General features: G+C 38.6%; 2 protein-coding genes across 5 annotated transcripts in view; one reads left to right on the forward strand and one right to left on the reverse strand.

Moving 5' to 3' along the window:
* dpp6b (dipeptidyl-peptidase 6b) overlaps positions 1-22,913 on the reverse strand; it is a 697,001-nt gene that overhangs the window by 510,597 nt on the left and 163,491 nt on the right. The window lies entirely within an intron of this gene.
* arhgap21b (Rho GTPase activating protein 21b) overlaps positions 1-22,913 on the forward strand; it is a 43,689-nt gene that overhangs the window by 10,855 nt on the left and 9,921 nt on the right. The window contains exons 3-14 of one of the 3 annotated variants that reach the window (XM_088337931.1): positions 5,637-5,798; positions 6,101-6,122; positions 11,695-11,787; positions 12,525-12,603; positions 12,686-12,740; positions 15,072-15,098; positions 16,005-17,541; positions 20,117-20,263; positions 20,411-20,513; positions 20,626-20,671; positions 20,814-20,939; positions 21,032-21,331. In XM_088337931.1, coding sequence (XP_088194057.1) covers positions 5,637-5,798; positions 6,101-6,122; positions 11,695-11,787; positions 12,525-12,603; positions 12,686-12,740; positions 15,072-15,098; positions 16,005-17,541; positions 20,117-20,263; positions 20,411-20,513; positions 20,626-20,671; positions 20,814-20,939; positions 21,032-21,331 — 2,697 coding nt within the window. Of the gene's footprint in view, positions 1-5,636; positions 5,799-6,100; positions 6,123-11,694; positions 11,788-12,524; positions 12,604-12,685; positions 12,741-14,663; positions 15,099-16,004; positions 17,542-20,116; positions 20,264-20,410; positions 20,514-20,625; positions 20,672-20,813; positions 20,940-21,031; positions 21,332-22,913 lie in introns of those variants that run through there. The other 2 variants (XM_088337913.1, XM_088337920.1) reach the window with 2 other exon arrangements.

Below are 22,913 nucleotides of genomic sequence, written 5' to 3' on the forward strand. Positions count from 1 at the left end.
TCATGAATTGTTTTTTTGTACAATAATTTGTAGGGGTGGGACAAAAAAATCTATTCATGTGATTTCTTTTTGGCGGTTATTTTTTTTTTATTTACAATCGACATTTCTCCCCTGAATCGGTTTTTGTGACGTCATATGCAGTATGTAAAAACGCAGGAAAGCAATACGGCTTTTGCGAACATGACAAATTTGTCTTAATATTTTTTACATTTGCAATTAACGTCTCTTTTTTCTTTCCACCCTCCTTTGTGACCACCCATGACTAAAATGTTGAGGAAATGACGTCAATGCGTAATGATGGAAGCAGACAACACTGACTATCTGTTATGGCGGCGCAAGTTTAAGATTCAAAACCACGTGCCTCTTCAGTATTTTGGACAGATTGTGGGTTTACAGCAGTACGCCCCAAAATACCAAAGAGTCAGTCCACAAACTCAAGAAGGGGCTAACACACGTTACACGCTAACAGATTGTATCACACTGTACATTGCTACTCAAATGCTGCCATTCAATAAGTTTGATTAGGCAAAACAATTTTAAGTTTACAAGTTCATATTCAAGTGGATGTCAAGTTAACAGAGCTTAAGTTGTGCAAGTGTTTTCTAAATATATATATATATATATATATATATATATATATATATTTAGAAATCAGTGTTCTCGTTTGCCTGCGTCCTAGATGCATCATTTTTGCTGGGGACGCATAGTGTCAAATCAACGTGCGTCCCCGGGACGCAACTTTTTTGACACAAAATTGTCATTATTCCCTGATTACTTCTTTTTTTTAAAACAAAGATTTACCGCACTCCAAACTTTTCGTCAGGCAGATCCGCCATTGTTATTTTGGTCTCGCGCCGATCTCGGCAAACGAGATCTCGTTGCTTCGAGATTACGTCATTGTTGTGGCGGTTGTCGAGTGAAAGAGAAGTATGCCTCCGAAAAAAACAGTTGGTATTAGGTGCAAATCAACAAAAAAATTGGCAATTTCTTCAGTGTCAGTAATAATTCAAAACATAATACAGAAAGTGGTAACAATAATTCCGGCACGAAAAAATGGCAGAGAAATTCTTCAGAAGATCGCGCAGGCAAGGAAAACACGTGTGTTGAAGCGAACGATTCCACGAAAGAAAATAAACAAAATAATACTCCTAGCAAGAAAAGGACTTTACTGGCAAAATGGACTCAATTAGATTCCTGCTTACGCTATGAGGAGGATGATAATGGAGGCTACATGTTCTGTGGTGCGTCCACCCAGCAACACAACACCAGCTTATGAATGCGCATTTTACCAAACAATTGGACAGCAAACCATGAAGAATATATGAACTGAAAAATCTGAAGTGATTAAAACTGCATGAATATATAGACTAATATTTCAGCAATATTATTTTGTATAATGTACAATATTTTTGTGAACTGAAAAATCTGAAGTGATAACTGCTTCGTATAACCAATTAAGTGTGATGATTAAAACTGAATGAAAATATAGACTCATATATTTGTCGCTGGTTTACAATTCCAACCTTGATACAAAAAATTTTGGGGACCCATAGATCTCCGTCGGGACCCATAGATTTATTCGTATATATATATATATATATATATATACACTTTTTTTTTTTTACAGTTTCTAAGAGAAACTATGTTTCCTTAATTACATACTTCCTTTTACCGTTTCCCAGTTTTTGTTTTCACTAAACGTTTTGAGATCTTCAAACTTAAGGAAAAGCAAAGAGGCATTTATGTGCTCTGCTGCTGTATTCACTTTATTTGCGCGTGTGTGCTTGCGGGCGTGTGCGTATTGAAATTAGAGCACGTATTTTTTTCTCATCTGTGCACCTCATTCTCTCACTGAATCTCTGAAAAGTTGAGTCAAAGACCTTGTGACCTTTTACCTCACCTCTACATTGTTCCTTAAAATGATTGAACTAAACAGGCTTTTCAGTGTGCACTGTGGCACTTTTTTTAATAAAAGGAACAAAATGTTAAGTAATAATGATTTTTTTGATTAATTTTTTACTTTATTTCTTGACCATTGCGTTGCTCTTATTTATTAAGGTGTTCAATGTTAATACTAAGCCAATATTATCATAATAGCATCAATGCAAAGGGGATTTTTTTTTCTGCAATGTATTCGTCAATTACGATAATATGTGTGACAATTGTTCATCTCCGGAAATTTAGAAAGAAAACAGAAGGGAAAAATGGGGGAAGAAAGCGAGCATCAAGAACTAAGGCAGGCGGACATAAATTTATAATCCAAAGTATGGACACATTTTGAATTTTATACACGGAGCTGGTCATGACCAAAACTGTCTGCACACTTTGTCGCGGACCCGTATTCAATTGTGGTTGTGTTTGGGCTGCACGGTTTAAAAAAAACAACCTAATCACGTTTTTTTTATTTTTTATTATTATTATTTTTTAAAGACCTGTACTGCAATTTCAATGCGATTTTCGATTTTGAAAGAAAAGTGCATTTCTGTGGTTGTTTTGTTTCTGGGGAGAACTTGGTGACAAGAAAACTTACCTCGAGATGACGTCCTTACAGACTTAGAGTACACAACTGTAACAACATAACAGCTGTAGATCTACAAATAAAAACAGAATTGCAGTTGAATAAGTACTCCTTATTGTCATTATTCAAAAGTACAACAAAATTGCAGTGCTACTACTTTTATTGTAAGAAATCGATTCAGAGATCATATGGCTAGCTGTAATCATCTCAAGTTAATCATCTTAAGCAATGCTTAATTGTGCAATATATAAAACACTCAACTTATATAAATTGTGGTAAGATTAAGCATCAAGTTTTAATTTTCTGCCTAAGTCTGAGTGATTAAGTAAGGAATTGTTACAATAGTCTCTGTTCGCTCGCTTGATGTGCTAGCGTTTGCCTGATAGCCTAATAGTGACTGTGTGTGCGTGAGCCAGATACTCTTTATTTCAGTTAAATGAAAGAATGAAGTTTATTTGGGAACATCACAAAAAAAGGCAACAACAAATTATTTGCACCAATCACACCAAAGGAAAATCAGCTGTCCAATACAATATCATCAACTACATGTGCCCAAAGAGTGTAGGCTTAAGCACTGTTTAATTGTGCGTTACAAAAAAAGCTCATATTACACATAATGGTGTGAATTAGTTTCCGGTTAAGCATCAAGTTTTAGTTTTCTGGCAAAAAATAAATACATTTTGTGTCCTTGTAAATTGTGCCATAATAATATCCATACTATACTTTCTTATCACAATAGAAAACATTAAACAATGGCAAGCCTCAGGATGAGAAAGAAACATCATGCACACCACAGCAAGCAGCTGTCATCACTGAGATCTTAATTGACAGGCTCAGGTTTTTGTAATGCAATGCAAAGTTCTCAAAGAAGGAAGAGTGGGTGAGTTAGCGAGCAAAAGTGATTGTGGTTACATTTTACTTATAAGTGTTGAAAATCGTGTAATTAGGTTTTCACATATGCATTTATTTCCTGCTCCAGAAGCTCACGTACCTTTAAACAACAAAAAGATCTATTGTTTGCACTTTTTAAAAGACCATTTTATACATTTGCCGGTGTAAATAATTGATTTGTATGTATTTTTGTCAATTGTTAAATTATTTGACAAACTTTTGGAATGTTAATGTTGAAACGTGTCACTGGGTTTTCAGTGCAATGACTTCTTGTTCTAAATGCCTATGTCCCTTAAACAACAAAGATGCCTTTTTTGCACTTTATAAAAAAACGGATATATTTGCATGTGTATAGCATGCATTTGTTTGTATTTTGTCTATTATTTGACAAACACTGAGTTTTTTTATTTTTAAATATTGTAGAATATTCTGTTATGTTCACTATTTTCTTATCTGTGAGCTTTGAATAAAGAAGAGGAAATTAATAAGGTGTTTTTTTAATCAGATTAATTAATTAATCGAAAATGTAAATGTCGGATTAATCAAATAATAAAATAATCGTTATTTGCAGCCCCACTCTCTTCCTTCTAAAGGTACTGAGAGTAAACGATTGCGTGTGTTTGTTTTCTGTAACGCTGCTGCACATTTTCACTTCTCGGCTGCAACAGCTGTGTCAATGAGGGGACTGTTCAAAAAGGTGGGTCCTGTTCTCAGACTAAAGTTTGTTTGTGCAGTCAATCAATAATGTGATTAAAATCTACTTTTAACATTTTTGTTCGATTTTTAGGTGATTTAGTCATGTTATCATTCACAGCATCTGCTCAGGCAGAGGTCATCAACACAAGCTCATCAAATTCTTCACACAGCAGGGAAAGTCTACATTTCAAGGGGAGGGTAGAGCAGGAGTGAAATACAATAGATGAGAATATTTTTCTTGTGGATTTACACGGGCGGACGAGGCTGTTTCCTAATGTTTGGACCATGGAATATAATATTGGGCTGTAGTGCGTAAAAGCCAGTGTTACTACACAATTCATACAACCAAGGTGTGAAGTTATAAATAGTTGGAAAATACAAAGACTTCTGTCACAAGCCATAAAAACTATGCAGCTGTAAAGATTACACCGCTGAATCTTAAGTTTAAACACTATAAATAAGAAAGTGCTGACACATCTACAATAGAGAGTTGAGTGACTTAAGTAATTGTCCTTCATCGGTTAAAAACAGTGTGATGTAAGGTTGTATTTGCTCTACCATTTGTATTTAAATTTATACTTCTGTATGGAATCCCCTTCATTTAAACTGTTACCAATCTGAAATACTTAAAAATAGACCCAGTGAATGAACCATGACGAATTTTGGCTCAATCCCTTAACTTTTAGTACTACTGTATTGTTTTAGCCTTAAATTGTCACTGTTGTTGCGGCACGGCGGCTGAGTGGTTAGCGTTCGTAGGTTCAAATCCAGCTACCAGCCGTCCTGTGCTCAGTTTGCATGTTCTCCCTGTGCCCACATGGGTTTCCTCTAGGCTTTCCGGTTTTGCCCCACATTCCAAAAACATGTATGGCAGGTTAAATTGTGACTCCAAATTGTCCCTAGTTGTGAATGTGCATGTGAATAGTTGTTTGTCCCTGTGTTTGGCCCTGGCAATTAGTTCAGGGTGTCCCCTGCCCACTTCTCGTGGATAGCTGGGATTGGCTTCAGCACCATCGGCAACCTACTGAGGGTAAGCGGTGCATATGATGTCTGGGATTTCAATGTTGTACACTGTGGAGCCCTCAGTTAAAAATTAAGCTATTTTTTCTAGTCTTTATATGCGCTTGGGCTTTGTAACAAAATGCAATTGGGTTTTTCAAATAGTCACTGTTCATTTGAAGAAACTTATCTCCACAATTGTGTGTGTTTTTTAAGATGATGAATTAACTAAAATGAAATTTGGAAATATTCTCTTAATATGAAAGCAATGATAACGAACTTTTATATTTATAATTAACATGCTTTATAATTACTTTTTTAGTCATTAATACACAACTGCACAAAAAATTGGACGTTGAACATTAAAAAACAATTTGGGATTTTTTTTGTCTCATGACAGCAAAGAAATATTCTGAGAAACCTTTCACTCAAGCTAATTTTACTCCGGCAGTTGTTGTCTGGAGGAAAACATTGTATTGGTAAGATATATAGCTTGTCATCCATCAGTTTCCTGTTTTTTCTTTTCTCATAGAATGACTCTGCTGATTGGAGAGGCTCGGATTCGAGAGAAGAGGAGTCGTTCTCATGGCCACGGCCCAAAACAGTGCTTTTACGCCGCACTTCTCAAGGATTTGGCTTCACCCTACGGCACTTTATTGTTTATCCGCCGGAGTCATCCATGCACTACTTCTTGGTAAATGTCAGTCTGTCATTTTTATAAAAAATATTGTTAATTCAATACAGCCGTATAGGTAAAGATTCATAGATTTATTTTTAGCGTTTTGTTTTGTAAAGCTATCTTTATCCCCCATATTGATATTCATTGACATATTGTTTTCTCTAAAGCATCCCAGGGGTCACCAATTACATTGATGTTTGTTTTATGGGAGTTGTCCCAAAACCCTTAACTCATAGTGGGTTCACCGTCCATGATTATCATATATTCCTAAACATCAACAAAACCTGATGTACTGATTTTACCTGTTCACTTTACAGGGAGAAGATGCTGGGCACAGAGGTAAGCAAAATAATCAAACAAATTGTTCCACACTCGAGTCCGAGTTAAGCCTGTCAGGTTTAATTTCTCCTAATTCAGCCATTTACTTGCTCTTTTAGCTTCCTTGTGGGCAAAGAACAATATTGCTCCCTGTGTCATTGACCTTTGCAGTTGTGTGAACGGTTTGGTCAGCACCATCTGCTGTGGTGTCCCACCTCTTCATACTGTTCCACTTTGTTGTTTCTCTTGCTTTTCTCCCATAGAAAGCCTGTCTGAAAGGGCGGGCGTCACTTTTTACCAGAGCGTTTGTGTTCAAACCTTGATGTCCCTTGAATGGGATACTGGTCCGTTTTGAAGCAATAGCCTCACATCAAAGTCTTTGCCATTCTTATTGAGCTAAACTACAATCATTAATTGTCTTTTAGATAGATAGATAGATAGATAGATAGATACTTTGTTCATCCCCGAAGGGAAATTCACATTTCCAGCAGCATCCCTGAGCTGAGAACAATCGAGAACAATCGAAAATAACACGGGAGCTGCTGGAGTGGCTGCCATTCGTGACGGCGCCGGAAGAAAAGATTCAATTTGAATCATGTACAAACAAACAAACAATTGAATCATGTACAAACAAACAAACAAACAAAATATTCATGTTTCAATAAGTGGAGTGTTAATAAAATGGGGGTAAAATAATTTCTGATACTGATATAACCAGGTAAAACTAATTTTAAGTTACCTGTCCAAATTTATTAAGGTTTATATGAAGTTACAGTCAGACTGTGAGAGTAATGAGCATTTTAATTATTTTTTGTTTAAAGGATCAAGCAAATACTAGAAATTTGATTCATTACTGGTAGAATTCTCTTACAAACATTTCAAAGTACGTTGGAACACATTCACAGCCATCCTATTTACAATTTAATTGAACTTTGAAATATATAGCTGTAGCTGGCAGTGAATGAGTGGAAATGTAAACATCTCTTACTGACATTTTATTGTCAATTTCCTTACAAACGTTACTTTTGGATTGAATGATGTTAAAAAAAAAGTTTAGTGGGACTTTTAAAGGTGTTAGTTATAGAAAAGGTAGGTTATCCCTAATAATGTAAGCAAATTCTGGGTTACAGGATAAATAATCTTATATTAGCTGTTAGTTTTTTTTTCTTCTTGGCGTACTGTTGCTAAACTTCCTGATTATTTTTGGTTAAAGTCACATTCCTGGAAGTAGTCAAGAAAAAAAGCAATCAACTGCAAATTTTCATGAATAAACTATGGTGTTTTGGCATCGATGGAGGGCACGTGTCCCCACCAATATCGGGCAATCATTGTTTTGTCCCCAACAATATTAGGTGATCACTTAAGAAAATGTGCTCTGTCCCCACCAATATTATAATTTTTTTTTTGTCCCCACATATATCATTTTATTAGTTAAAAAACATGTGCTATGTCCCCACCAAGACGAAACATATGCCCTTCAGTGTGTTTAATCTTAATGCATTTGGATCAGGTTTTGGAATCCAAAACATTGACAGTGATAGCCAGTGCATTTATTGTATCATTTCAAACATCATAAAACATGATGTCCCTGTTTTTTTCTAGGTGTTTGTCAGCAATTGCAAAAATGTTTGTCCCGCAATACAGTTCTAGGAAAAGAATGTAAGGAATCCACCATTTGTTAGGGGGACTGAAATCAGACCGGAAGTTATATTTGTTGGCATCTTTCACAACTTAACTTGTTGTCATAAACTGGTCTATTTGATTCATAATTGAATCTGCTGTCTAAGAATTTAACCTTAACATTACCTCAAATTCACAGAGTGACAGAAATTTGACTGTCATGATGCTTATGTCATAGCAACAGAAATAGGAAATATCTATAAAGGCAGATCAATAAATCAGAGAGTGCTGTTCATCAATTTTATCTATTTTAACCTTGCACACAAACACAAATGAGAAGGCTCCACTGGTGTAGACCCGGCAAAGCTGAACAGATCCATCAATTATCTTATTGTATTAGAGTCTGCAGTTTCTCAACACAAAGCTCCTCTGTTACAGCCACGGGTTCAAGTTTGGGTGCACTTACAATCCGATGTTCCTTAGTCTTGTCTCAGATACATATCCGATGACTCTGCAGTGAGCTACAATACACTGCCATTACATATGTTTAATATAGAGCGGGTGTTTATTTTGACACTATTTTTTAATGATTCACTCCAGCCGTAATACAGAGACCCTTCGCTACTTCATGCTTTAGTTATCACTAGTTCATGCCTTTGCGGATCTTGAATTGAGTTTATTTTGTCTTTGTCATTGATATCATTGTATCATGCATTGTGTTCTGTTAGACAGCAGAGACAAATAAGGGAGGTCACTCTGTGTTGGGCTGGTGTGACGATGTGATTGCGCGACTGTAATAGGCTGGTGTACGCTGTCAGTCAAACAGCAGGAGGGCGATGCCTCCGTAAAGAAACTGGAAAGCATAGTAACCGCCAGGTTTAAGCGGCTTGTTGCATTAAAAAGAAACTCATCATTGAAATAAGACTCCGAGGGAAGGCAGAAAAGCGCAACAAAATCGTGATCACCAGCGGGTGCTCGGTGGATCATCATCGGGTTCCTGAAGCGACTGAGGCAGAATCGGTTGGCATGCCAGATCAGAGGTGCTGGCCCTGCCTCCTGCTAACGGCTAGGCTAAGACCTCCCCTAAGCCCCCGCTGCGGAAACTGCTACATTCGGGACAGTTTTATTTTAATCATTGCGGAGATCCAGCTCAATCCGTGGACACTTGATGTTAGTGCAAAGCTAGCCAGCTGCTCTCTAAATTGATATATTGACAGTTCTACCGTGCTACTAAAGCCTCCAGGGAACAATTGCTGTATGTGCAGCATTTTGTTAAGATGTTTAGCCTCATGATAGTTCCAAATACTCTAGCTATTGATGATTTTCTCATTAATTCAGATTACATTATAGTATTGTGAGACTTTAATCATTTAAGGATCTGATAGTCTTACACTTTTCTATTACACAAAATGTGAATTTAGGAAACCCATCGATATGTCTCGTGCAGCACTGTATTTTGAATGGTCACATTTGCCATGCGAGACGGAGTTAAAAATAGTGCGGAGCCTACAGAACCCTTTATTAACCCTCTGTCCTCGTTCTGGCTGAACGATTTATGTTAATTCTAGAAATATAAAGAGTGCATTTTAAATCAAAGCACTCTGTTCTTCAAATTCTGGAGTGCCCTGGTATTCCACTAGAGGGGGTTTTGTTGATTGCACTACAATACATTATTACATAATGAGGGTCCCCCCTCCAATGAGTTGGTGCATGAGTACGATTCTATGGAAGGAGAGAAGGGAAAATGTGAGTTAACAATGATGTCTATGTTTACTAAAATTTAAAAAGTGTTATTGGTTTTTAACATAAAAAGCGATACAAAATTGAAGAAAGCAAGAATTCCTTTTCCCATTCGGGCTTCTTTTCCACTCTAGTGTTCCTTAGTGTGGTGACTCACTAACAGAATGTTAACTACGAGCAAGTCTTTTACTGTGCACACCAAAGAGTGAAAGGAAAGAGTGGGAACCGGGCAGCTCACTCCACCTACTCCTTTTCCTTTTCCTTTTCTTTCGCACTTATCTTCTTTTCACCACAACTCTCTTCTGTGCAGCTGCTAGGAAACAGCGACTGGTCGAGCAAACTGGTTTTGCTCATGTTTGGTGCTTTTATCCATCTTGCCAAATATTGCTCAATCTTTTCAACACTGTTATGATATCTGTTTTAATTTGCTATATAACTGTATTCCATGTGACATGAGTAGTGGTCTGAGTATTGTATTACACTCTGATGGTGGATTTTGTTTAAATCATTAAACCAAATAATTTATTTTTCTTGACTGCAACTAGGCTTTCATCTTAGTTGAAAGTAAATGCCAGTGGTTCGGAAAATGTAGCAAGACAAGGAATGTGTGCCATTCAGTATTGGAGTACTTGAATAATGTTCATAAGTGACATATCTTTGCATAATGTACAGTTTACATTATGCGAAAATGTGACATATATTATTATTATGGGTGTACAGTACAGTAATAATAAGATTTGTATTTGTTTGAACTAAAAACCTTTCCTAACATTTATTAATTTTCTTTTTTAATGTACTTCTGTGGCATGATCACGTGATAACAATAACAAGAACTACAGTACACCCATAATAATAATATACATATGCACTTAGTAGGGCAGCACGGCGGCGCAGTGGTTAGCGCGTGTGCGGCACAGTTCTAAGGTCTTGGTAACCTCCTGTGTGGATTCAAATCCAGCTACCGGACCTACTGTGCGGAGTTTGTATGTTCTCCCCGTGCTTGCGTGGGTTTCCTCCGGGCACTCCGGTTTCCACCTACATTCCAAAGACATGCATTTCAGGTGGGTTGGCCGGTCCAAATTGTCCCTAGGTGTGAATGAGCAAGTGAGTTGTCTGTCCCTGTGTGCCCTGTGATTGGCTGGCAACCAGTTCAGGGTGTCCCCTGTCCACTGCCCGATGATTGCTTGGATGGGGTCCAGCACCCCCGTGACCCTGCTGAGGATAGGCGGTGCAGCTGATGAGATGAGATGAGATGCACTTAGTATTATGCTGCTCATACAGGGTTTTCACAGATCTTTGAAAAGTCTTAAAAGGCATTTTTATTCATTATTCTAAAAATAAGGCTTTAAGTGTCATTAAAATTTCTTAAATTCAGTTTTCAAACGTCTTAAAAATGTGAACACATAATAAGATTTGTATTTGTTTGAACTAAAAACCTTTCCTAACATTTATTAATTTTCTTTTTTAATGTACTTCTGTGGCATGATCACGTGATAACAATAACAAGAACTACCAACAGGTTAATGTGGTTTCAGTCGGGCCTTTCAAAGCAGTAGGTCTACCCATAATACAAATATTCACTTCGGACACAGACATTTACTTTGGACCATGGTCAAGTGTAAATTTAATAAGAAGTGGCTGTCCAGCTAACATTCTTTGACAAAGCTAAAAGTTTTTTTGTTTCACTTGTCTTTTTTTTGTTGACTTGGTCTTAAATTTGACTTCAAAGGGCATTAAAAAGTTTTGAATTTAATTTGCCTTAGGCTGTAGGAACCCTGTCATAACTTTTGCTTTTAATGGATTGATTGATGAATTCAGGCTTTCTTAGTTTCAACACTTCTTTGCGAGGCATGTTTTCCAGAGCTGTATAAGTTATCATAATTTTAAACATAAATAAACAGACACATCAAAATAATTGTATTTTGTGTGTGTTTTTATTTTTATTCTAGATATAGCATGCCGTAAAAAGAGAATTAAATTATCAGGCTATATAAGCTGAATTTTCTCGGTTATCAGTAGAAAAAGACACTTAAAGTGCATAGTACTTCTTTTTTTATTAGAAAATATTTGTTTTTTCTAGCATAAGTAGATGAACATTTTGGCTGCTCAAATTTGAAGAGTAAATGCCATCAATGGACAATGTATTACTTCCTCTTTCTTTTAAAGCCTTAGTAATTCTGGGAAAAAACACTAAATTGACTTGACTTTTGACCTTTTCATTTTTACTCGGTAGGGCAACAGCGGAACAGGCTTGAACCAATGGATACTATTTTTGTGAAGCAAGTAAAGGAGGGCGGCCCTGCACATGGAGCTGGTCTCTGTACAGGTAAGAATGAATTCTAATGTATACAGTAGAACATCTGGTCACAAAAATAACTCATTCAGACCACTCAATATAATAAAAACAATACATGGAGGCATGTTAAAGCAAAAGCTTACCATGTTTTTTGTCTTTCTGTTAATGTGTTGCGGCAGAACAGCAAATGTTCCTTAGGGTGGTCCTTAATGGGGGTCGAAATTTTTTTTTTTGAAATATTGGGCTCTGACCCCCCGCATATGTTCTTATATCGATAAAAACACACTGTGTGCAATTTTGAACAATTTGGATAATATTTAGAGGTAGCTCAACGACTTTGAAATTTCCCAAAATGCTAAAATTTTGGCAATTTTCGAGAAAAAACGGAAATCTTAACCGTATGTGTACGGCGTTTTAGAACATCCAATTTCAGTCCATTGCTTATAATTGTAACACAAGAAAAGTTACAAGTAACTTTGTACACTAGGTCTAATATAATGTGCGAAAAATCCTTATTTTTCATACCAAAATTTCAGAGGCCTTGAGCGACCTCTAAATATCCTTTGATTTTGATGAAACTTTGCCTAATTACGTTTTGTATATATTGGAACATATTCAAGGGGTCAGAGCATGAAATTTTAAAAGTCGAAAAATAAGGACCACCCTAATGTTCCTGACAAAATACTCTGTATGTGAATTTTGTAATATTTATGTTGGCTTTCAGTCATGTAAACAAAAAAGGAAATGTGCTTTTATTTCTGCTTTAGGTGATCGCATTGTGAAAGTTAATGGAGCAAGTATAATTGGCAAAGCATACTGTGAGGTTATATCCCTAATTCAAGACAGGTGGGATAATTTAGTCATATTTATGTCATAATATTTGGCATTGTCACATATTTGAGTTAATTCTGCCTTTCATTCATTACAGCGGAGACTTTTTGGAGCTCTGTGTGATGCCAAAAGATGAGGACATACTCCAGCTGGTATATATCTCATATTCAATTTTACTTTGTCGCAAGTGAAAATGTTCCGTTTTCACTGTCAAAATGACCCTCTTGCCATCTTGTCCCAGAGAGCTGTTCTAGTTTTGGTCTGGGACAGGAATAATAAAATGCAGACATCACATCCCAACAGAGCTCTTATCTGGGCCTCTTAATCAGGGCGGAATATCTCTCATCGTTTCTGTCTTCTAGATATCAAGTTACACCACATTAAATCAATTCTTTAGATCTACATTTACATAAATATAGTGAATCATCACAAGCCAAATGAATTAAGCTGTGTTTTCAATGGATGGCATATACAAATTCTATGTGCATGAAAACCTAATGCATTGTGTATTTAACCTGATAGAGGTTCCCTAATCACCTCTGATAAAACCTGATCTGCATACAGGCCAAACTATGATCAGTTCATGCACCTACAATGTATCTCTGTCTGTAAATCATGCACTATGGAGGATTTTAACTGTGACATTTGTGGGACATCCACTGTAACTCATGGCCAGAGAAGGGAGGGGTAAATGTTAGTGTGCATTTGCTCATATTTGTGCATTGATTGTTATTTGTGCCTGCCAATTCACCTTCATGTTGTTATTGAGACAATTTGCCTTTCCCATTTTGTCTCGCCTCCACAAGTTACTTTAATGATCTGTTTGATACAGTCTCTTTCAACATTAGATGTCCTTCCTGACATAACATATCAATGTTATATAATGCATATCATCAATGGCCAAGTGACAAACTTGAGTTGTTTACACCAGGCGCCACTGGCCAAATGTTCCTAAATGTAATTGTAATATTTATCTATAGTTTGCCTAGGTAGTTAATATTAACAAATCATAGATTTCTCCCCTTCTCGCAAACTTCTTCTAGGAAAAAAAATCAAACTGTAAGGTTTGTTTTGTCGAGTCTATGGATATTGCATGTCACTGCACCAGTATTTACTTTTCACATTAAGTACAAACTAATGCTACACTCAGACCTTAAGTGCTGCAGTATGTGCGGACACAAAGGAATTGCTTCTGAATGTACATTTGACAGTCAATTTCTGTAATGAAACCCACAACCTGTTAACTTGAAAATCCCCTGTGTGCTCTCGATGGATGTGCTTAACTCAATTAATGATTCAATAAATCATTTAAACAGTTAATGTTTGAAATTAGAAATTAAAAACAACAAAAGCATTGTTTTATGACAACTTAAAACGTCTGCTGACTAATTAAGAGCCATTTTTAGTGCTTGCAAATAACTTTTTTTTTAACCTGAAGTAAAAAAAAAAATCTCCAAGTGATTTATTGGTTACCCACAGAAAATGTTTTGTCTGTATTTTTCGGGAATGTCTGAAATCAATCCCTATATTTACAGTATATTATGTCCCCTTAGAAGTTTTTTTTCTATGTCACAATATCATTCTTTTGAATTACTCCAGATATTTACTGTCTCTTTTTTTATAGTATTCCTCTATGGTACACTGCATACCATGCCATGTCCTTCAGCTTGCTACAGAATTGCTAATCAGCCAATAAAGCCACATGAAACGTTATTTAGCAGAGGAAATACCACCAGTACAGCCTGTCTGATAAAGGCAGAGAATATGCACTCACAGTAATAGTGACATGACATTATACTAAAGGAGGCAGCACACACAGACTGCTTGGAGACAGGCAGCAGTTGCTTAGCAGAGATACTGGGAGAGGCTACATTCAGGGAGCAAAAAAGAAAGGGAGTTGTATGCCAGGGAAAAGGAAGAAATGCCAAGTGACAAAGGGAATAAAACAGTCGAGAGGATAAAATCAGCTGACTACCTTGTGTTTTGAACAGGTTGATGCTGAGGGGGGTGGAAGGAGAGTGGGAGAAAGATTGGGGGGGTTACCATCAGAGCGGAATGTATAATCAGCAGCTGCTGCCTCTGTCATGTGAGCAACAGAAGAGGGAGGGTAAGGGAGACGCGGACTGGAGGCACCTCATTCAGTTAGCGTAATAATGTCGCTGAGTATGGATACAACCATGGACGTTTAGCAGCAACATGAGAGGCAGGCTTATACTCTCTCTGCCTCGCCCAGAAAGGACTGACACAGGCAGGTCGTAACGTGGCAACGCTCCGCGCCGTGTGTGCTCCTGCTGCTCTTCTCTTGCTGTTCCTCGAATATTTTTAGCTTGTCAATTTTAGGCGTTGGTTATTTTTTTTTTAGCTGTTGTATGTTCTTCCCTTTCAATCTTATCATTTTCTGGGTTTATTTTTGTGTAACTCTCATAGTGTCCTCTTTTTTCCCATTTAAATAATGCTATGGTTGTCACACGCTCATATGGCAGCCTTTTTTCCCGGATGCAGCCAATCTGGTAAGCAAACTAGTTAGCCTTGTAGCATTAACGTGTGTATGCATTTTTTACAATGTGGCATGCATGTCAGTGGTTACAGGCTGTCGTGTGCAGCTTTGCGATACAGCTGTTGATTACACACTGTGCAGTTTCATGCTGGCGATTCATGTACTGTAGAAATGGTCGATGGACTGCATTACCTGTTAGATTCAAACCTCCAGCTGGCTTCTTAGTGAAACCCCACCTAGTCTTATTTCATCTTGTCACATATCATTACTGTGATAAAAGCCAGTGACCTCTGAACTCTATTGCATGTTTATGAATGCTCGCGAAGGGCGGGGACAGAGCCAAACACATTGATTGTTGCCCACACAACATCATTATGTAATTTTTTTTCATGACAGTTTGATCTTTAATGATACATTATTTTTTTCTCAGATTATATTTTATTTAAGAAAATTAAGCAATATCTGTGTGTTGTGATCAATTGGTCAAGGGGAATCCTATTCGTTATTGTCCTACATGTCCATAAAGGCTTTGGAACATTTTCAATCTAAATATAGCTCTCACAATGAAGGAGGGAACCTCCTGTCTCTGTCATGCATCCATCTTCATATTTGGTTGGTTTGATAGGACATTAAAGCAAAATAAGAGCTGGAAATATGCTACTGCAGTGCATTGTAGTATATTTTCTTATCTAATAACTCAAAAGAAGGAACAGCTGAAGCTCGCTGATGCCTCGTCTCACTCACATGATACATTTGCCAGTACCCCCAACCCCACCCACCAACATACACACACACACACACATGCACACGAATCTTTATTAACTGTTAGGTTAAACTTTGATTCCTTAAGCATCTTGTATATCTTTGTTAATGGCTACATAAACCTTAACTAACTTCATAACACGCTCTGTCTCTATAGGCCTACTCACAGGATGCCTACCTCCGTGGCCACAGCAGCTACAGTGGCAATGCCTGTCACATTCCCGAGCCGCCACCTGTATGCTATCCCAGAGTAGACTGTAAGCCTACGGGCATGGCGACAGACTCTGTGGGTCCAAACATCAGAGGCTCAGCAGCACCTTCTGACCATGGGTACCGAAAGGAGATCACTGTGCCCCCATCGCTTCCTCCTAAATCCTATCCCAAAAGTCAGATGGCCCTGTGTGTGCGCAATGACAGCGTGAGGACGATGGTGGTGCCACCTGAGCATATGGGCCGTATAGGTCCAGCACAAAGAATAGATTATATGGACCCTGCATTTGTGAGGGCAAGACCGGCATCATTAGCCCAGTATCCTCATCCTCGAATAGTGGATGTCTACCCTGGCGGGCCAGGACTAGCGCCATATAGAGGCTCTAAGCAGCACTACCAAGCCACCCAACCAAATATAGATTGGCGAACTTACCAAACATATAGGGAATACATTGACGACAAAGGAATCCATTCACACGGAAGTCGTACTATCCAGGAAAGGCTTGATAGCCTGCGGGCTTCCAATCAAAACAGTTTTGAAACTTCACATCAGATTCCCCAGACAGGTTGGTGCCCAAAGGGGATCCGCAGGAGGAGTACTTCCCATGAACGCTCTTACCGTGGACCTACTCACCACTTTCAAGTTGCCCCACGCAGTGCCTCGCAGGACCGCATGATCAGTTCCGAAAGGATGAGCCATGCTAGGAACTGGCCACCACGCAGCATGTCCCAAGATGGCCTTTTGCATAAAGTCCGGTCACACTCCACGGACTATGTTGACCCAACAGAGATTGCACTGCCCAATGAAAGGAGAGGATATCAAAGGGCAGAACCTGGTACAAGGCCCAGTAGACAATCAATGCCAAGACAGGCCATGTTGTCCAGGTCTTCTTTTGGATACAACAGTGGCCAAAGAGGACAAAAAAATCCTTCAATGTACTCTGGAGGACCAGATTCTTTCCAGATCCATAACCCACCCACACGTTCAGACACACAGGCACATTTTGGAAAGAGAACAAGCAGTGATCAAAAAGCTTTAGTTAAAGCTAACCATGCTGGCCGCAATCAAAGCCACAACAGGGTGAGGGCTGAAAGCATGAAACCTGTTGAAGCCGTGAGGGATGTAGCAGTGGTTGCGAAAAGGTCCTCTTCATGCTCTGTCCAAAAACAGCTTCCTCAACGGTCTGGCATCCTCAAACCAAGCCACGAAGAGTCTCAGAGCCAGGTGACTGGACGTAGCCTCTCTGAGTCCGGGGTGGTCCTCAGGCCTAAGCCACCGTCTGGAAAGCACCCGAGCCCTCTGCGTCACCCCTCTTACATTCTGGCTGTGACTGATGATGGTGGCACGGATACAACAGCAGACGTGGCGGTGTGCTGGCTTCCTAACGATGCACGCAGAGAGATGCATATACGCCGCCTTGGGGAACTTCACACCTCCTGCTCCAGCAACCTAGATGAGTCGCTGGATTTGATTCCATTCATTGGTAAGAATACACTAAATGAGGTTTATGATCATTGTTGTCATGGTAACAGCTGTAGTAACATAAATCAGTCCAGCAAAGCTTGTCATCGAAAGCAATTTGAAATAGAAGAGTGTCGTTTCTGGAACTTGTGAATTATCAAAACCGCAGAGTTGAATGATTGTGTATTTCTATTTAGTGTTTTTAGGTTTACCTACTTGACATTTTACCAAGATGCACAATGATAAAGTTATTATCCAGCAGCTTTGACTTTAATCAGTATTGGTGGCACTTAAAGTGTGTTAGAGGCTTGGCCTAACTGGGAAATTCAATATTTATACAATTAATCTATATTGCTCAGCTGGCTTTCTTGTGCTCTGTCAAAGGTGGAATGTCTAGTTTGAGGTGTCCTTAAAAAGTTTACAATTTATTACAATGTATGTGTTAACAATGCCGCACTGAGTTCAAAGAGTCTTTTTATTTTTTTTCACTCCGCCTATCTGCTTTTATCTTATTTTTTATCATCAGTGTTATGGCCACCGAGTGCATTTGGTTTGAGGAAAGGAGGTGGGTGTTCAGTGGAGTAGTTAGAATTATCGCATGTGCTCCAGGTTTTCTTTAATTGTAGGATAAAAATGGTGAAAGTTAGAAGATTAGGCTTTCAAATATACTGTAGTCCAAATGCCAACCCAATCCTCAAAAAAGACCGCGTCTAAGACTTGTGCATAGACGCGCCACAGAAGCAGTTTGACAGAGGCTGCAATAATGATTTCAGCCTGAAGATGGCATCAGCAAGTACAGTATTTTGAATTTACGGACACCACCATCAATTATGGGCATTTTAAGATTACTTCTTTAAAAACCCAAGGAAGAAATGGGGAACAGTCTAACAAAGTAAAAGCCTGTTTCATACGTGTGTTAAACTGTTTAAAGTCAACTTTTAAGGTGTTGACACTGTTCAAATTATATACAATACTGCATCGGATAGGTAGAATACACATAATTGTGTAGCAGTATGTTGGAAGAATAGCATTCAACCTTTCAGGTCGTAGTTGTGCTCTTGTCCTGGGTTCACACATATTTTTATTTTAAAATCCGACATAATCTATTTCAGTAGTTTTGTCTTATACTTTTTTCATTACTTTGTATGCCAATGTATTTGCTTTTGATTTACACTTGGGATTTATTGACAATATTTCTGGCATGTGCAATCATTTATTGGTAATTTGTGTAGTTTGCATGACAGGCTAGGTGCACACAAAGCAAGCTGTCAGGACTAGCATTACAGGACTGGTGCCACTGTCCAGGAAAACAGTGTTTTGATTGAGCAGACCTTAGGGCCACTATCAATGGTTTGTTTGAATGGCCGCTGGTCACATTACAAAGCTTTTGTGCCCAGCACCCAGCACCAACATTGTTTTGCATTTTTTAAGTGTTTAGTATTCATGTAATCTTTTTTTCATTCCTCAGTAGTTGAAATTAGATCTACATTTAAAATACGCTTTCACAAGTAAAACTTAGAATGTGTTTTGAATGGATGAGATTATTACCACCGCTTGAATTATATTTACTTTTCAGAGACTTCACATTTATGATAAAGTTCCTTTTAGTTTGCTCTTGTTGAATGTTTGGCTAGGCCAGATTTGGGACGGTGGCATTTAATTTAACTTAAATGTGATCACTTGGAGAAGCTTTCAAAGAGGGATGTTTAAAACATCAAAATTTATTTCACCCTTTTTCAGCTCATAAACTCTTTAGTTGTGTTTTGAGATGATTGAAAGTTTGTGACATTTTGCATGGAATAATTTAGGCCAACACATTGACAATAGATTTGCTTTCAAGGTACATTGTGTAATATTTGACTACTACATGACATAGTATCGTTCAATACAAATGAAAACCAGTGCCAAATGAGCACAGCGTAGTAGCAAGATGCCAAACAAAAATGGCGGTGGCTACTAGATATGGCTTGGGATAAGTAAAAGAAATACATTTCTAAATATTAACATTGGTATGATAGTTTATGTATATTTGCCTATTATTCAAATATGTTTTTTTTTTCTGAAGAAGGTTTTTTGTACCACTAGGAGGCACTATATTGTACAAACTATCCCTTTAAAATGAAAGCCATTTTGTGATATGTGAGCATATTTCAGCTTTGGGATTCCTCATTTGTTGAGAGCAAACAGAATAACTGCAACATATTATGCTTAATAACTACCAGTATTTCCATGATACCAATTAATTTTATACTAATTTCAATATATTACAAGAATTTCATAAGTGTTTTTTAATGTGATTTCATTATTTTATCCTAACATGCTGACATTTCTAATAGCACTTATACACGAATCAGTCAAAAGGGTTTGTCCTGACATTTTAATTGCATCACTTAATAGCGTTGCTGTCGTTTTGCAGACCATTCATCACGTTAAGCTTCGGTAATGTCTTAAAGGTTAATGATGGTACGGGTATGCTTGGTCAGAGAGTGGGAGGGCACTGGGCTTTGGTTGTTTCCTGTTAAAAAAAATGAAACTCAATCCAACACTGGCCCTTTTTTTGATTAAGTTTTCTTTTCTCTTTGTTTCTGTTGTAATAGATGAGCCTGTGAGCCCCAGTGTTGACAGAAATGCTGCTCCTATTCCACCCTCTGCTGTCATATCGGTGCCGCCGTCACTAGCAACAGGCCCTTCTAGTCCCGACTCATCATATCCTCCTATTCGAAGACAGCTGTCACATGACCAAGGTAAAGAAAGTGTTTTGTGGTTGGTTGGGTCCTGCTAAGCCTGCGCTATGTGTCGTGGTTTCAGGTAAGATCTATCGGTTGTGAGTTGGTTGTAAGTATATTCAACTTTAATGTTCCAGTTACTGATATTTGTCTGCTCTGCTGTAGAGTCCCTGAGAAGTGCTTTGCTGGAGTCTGAATCTGCTAGCCAAACTGAGCGGTCCAAATCCTATGATGAAGGTCTTGACAATTATCAAGAAGAGGGAAGGGGGTATGTTCAAACATATAGTCAATCAATGTTCTTTTCTCTTCCAACATATTGTCTTATGTTATTATGAACTAAAATTTTCTTTTTATAATTTTCCTTTACATATATTTTTCAGACGGTCTTCTAGTAGGCATATGCCAAGTCTCAGAGGCCTGAAAAAGGTAAATTGCCTTTGCCATCCTAGCTTACATAAATGATTTGCAGTAGTGGGTGTGGTCAATTTGTGGTTTCGTGACCGTAGACCATCACTGGTAGTCATTTTCCCTCACATACTTTTTAACAATTTCTGTGTCTTTCTGACAGGCGTTGGATGGTCATAAATCATCTGGGGACTCTGTATCTCGTAGAGATTCCGCTGCTGATGTTTTTCTTGATTCTTCCAAGGAAGGGTTGCTCAACTTCAGGCAACTTTCTACAGATAAAAATAAGGTAGTCATGTATTAGGTTGGAGGAAAACAAAATGCTGACTATGCAGTGCTGTTTTTTGTGCTTAAGATTGGTGCCTTGTCTCTTCTCTGTAGCGTGTTAGTGGAGGGATGAAGTCATGGAAGCAGATGTATGCAGTTCTACAAGGTCACACACTGACCTTCTTCAAGGATAGGAAAGATGCACTCTTGCATGCCTCTACGGTCCCCGACGAAGAGCCGCTGCAAATCAGCATTAAAGCCTGCTTGATTGACATCTCCTACAGTGACACACGACGCAAAAATGTGTTGCGTCTGACCACCTCTGATAGCGAGTACTTGTTCCAGGCTGAAGGAAGGGATGACATGCTAACCTGGATTAAAGTCATTCAGGAAAACAGTAATCCAGATGAAGAGGTGAGTGAGAGTTGCTGTTCATTGTAGAGGAATCCCACCTTAATTATTCGCCATAAAGCGATATATAGTGCATGTGTGGTGCCATTGTATATGCGTAAAGGTAATAAGTATGAATGTAGCAATTCGAGAGGTATCAGTTTGTTGTCTGTGCCAGGTAAGCTGTATGGAAGAGTCTTGATTAAAAGAGTGAGAGGAAAAACTGATGAGGTGGTGATGGAGGAGCTGAGTGGTTTCAGGAAAGGAAGAGGATATGTGGATCAGGTGTTTGCAGTACGACAGGTGTGTGATAAATATTTTGCAAAAGGTAAGGATGTTTATTTGGCTTTCATGGACTTCGAAAAGCCGTATGACAGAGTTGATAGATAGGCGTTGTGGCAGGTGATGGTAATGTATAGAGTGGGTGGAAAGTTGTTGGAGGCATTGAAGAGTTTTTATGTGAACAGCAGAGCATGTGTAAGAGTAGGGAGTGAGACAAGTGAATGGTTCCCTGTGTTGACTGGTGTGAGACAGTGGTGTGTGATGTCAACATGGCTGTCTTATGTGTACATGGATGGCGTGGTGAGAGAGGTGAATGCAAGAGTATTTCGATAACAGTGGAACGGCGTGGCAGTTGTTGTTTGCAGGTGACACTGCTTGTGGCTGATTCTGAGGAAACATTGAGAAGGTTGGTAATGGAGTTAGGAAGAGTATGTGATAGGCAAGTTATGTGTGAATGTTGGGAAGAGTAAGGTGATGAAGTGTTCTCGTGATGGAGTGGGCATGGCGTTAGAAATAAGGTTCCTTGGATAGGTACTGGAAGAAGTTGAAAGCTTTAGGTACTTGTGTTGTGATGTGGCTGCAGTTGGTGGAATGGAGGGGCGAAGTATTGCACAGAGTGAATCAAGGAAGCAAGGTTTTGGGTGCTCTGAGGAGAGTGATGTGCAACAAGAGTATGAGTATGGATGTTAAGAGGGGACTGTATGAGAGTGTGATTGTGCCGACTGTGTTGTATGGTGCAGAGACATCGAGCCTGAATGCAAATTTGAGAGTAAAATTAAATGTTTTTGAGATTAAGTGTTTGAGGAGTATGTTAGGAGTGACAAGATTGGATAGATTGAGAAATGAAATTGTGAGAGACAGACCTGGAGTAAGAGTGGAACTGAGCAAGCGTGTGGGTAAGTGAGTACTCGGTTGGTTTGGACACATGGAGAGGATGGATCAGGAGCGAATGTTGAAGAGGATCTACAGAGCAGAAGTCAATGGAAGTAGACCAAGAAGAACGCGATTGACATGGATGGATGGTGTTATGAGTGCACTGCAGGAAAGAGGTCTCAATGTAGTGGAAGGTAGAGCTATTGTTGGTGATAGGAAGGAGTGGAGAGGTGTTGTGAAAGGATAGTGGGATTGGGGACGCGTTGGGCTGGGCACCCGTATGATGCGGCAGGGGTAAACCAGTGAAAGCTGTCAAGCCCTACTGTTGAACAGAAGAGTGTGTTGTTTCACCCTGACCCGAGTGACATGGCCACTTTCTTGTGTCCCGTTTCATCTGGAGGGACGAAAGCATGACCAACTTGGGTGCCGAGGTGCTTAATTTTTTGGGGCA

The sequence above is a fragment of the Urocampus carinirostris genome, chromosome 1 (genome assembly GCF_059441175.1).
Source record: "Urocampus carinirostris isolate Australia breed hairy pipefish chromosome 1, RoL_Ucar_1.0, whole genome shotgun sequence".
Classification (NCBI taxonomy): Eukaryota; Metazoa; Chordata; class Actinopteri; order Syngnathiformes; family Syngnathidae; genus Urocampus; species Urocampus carinirostris.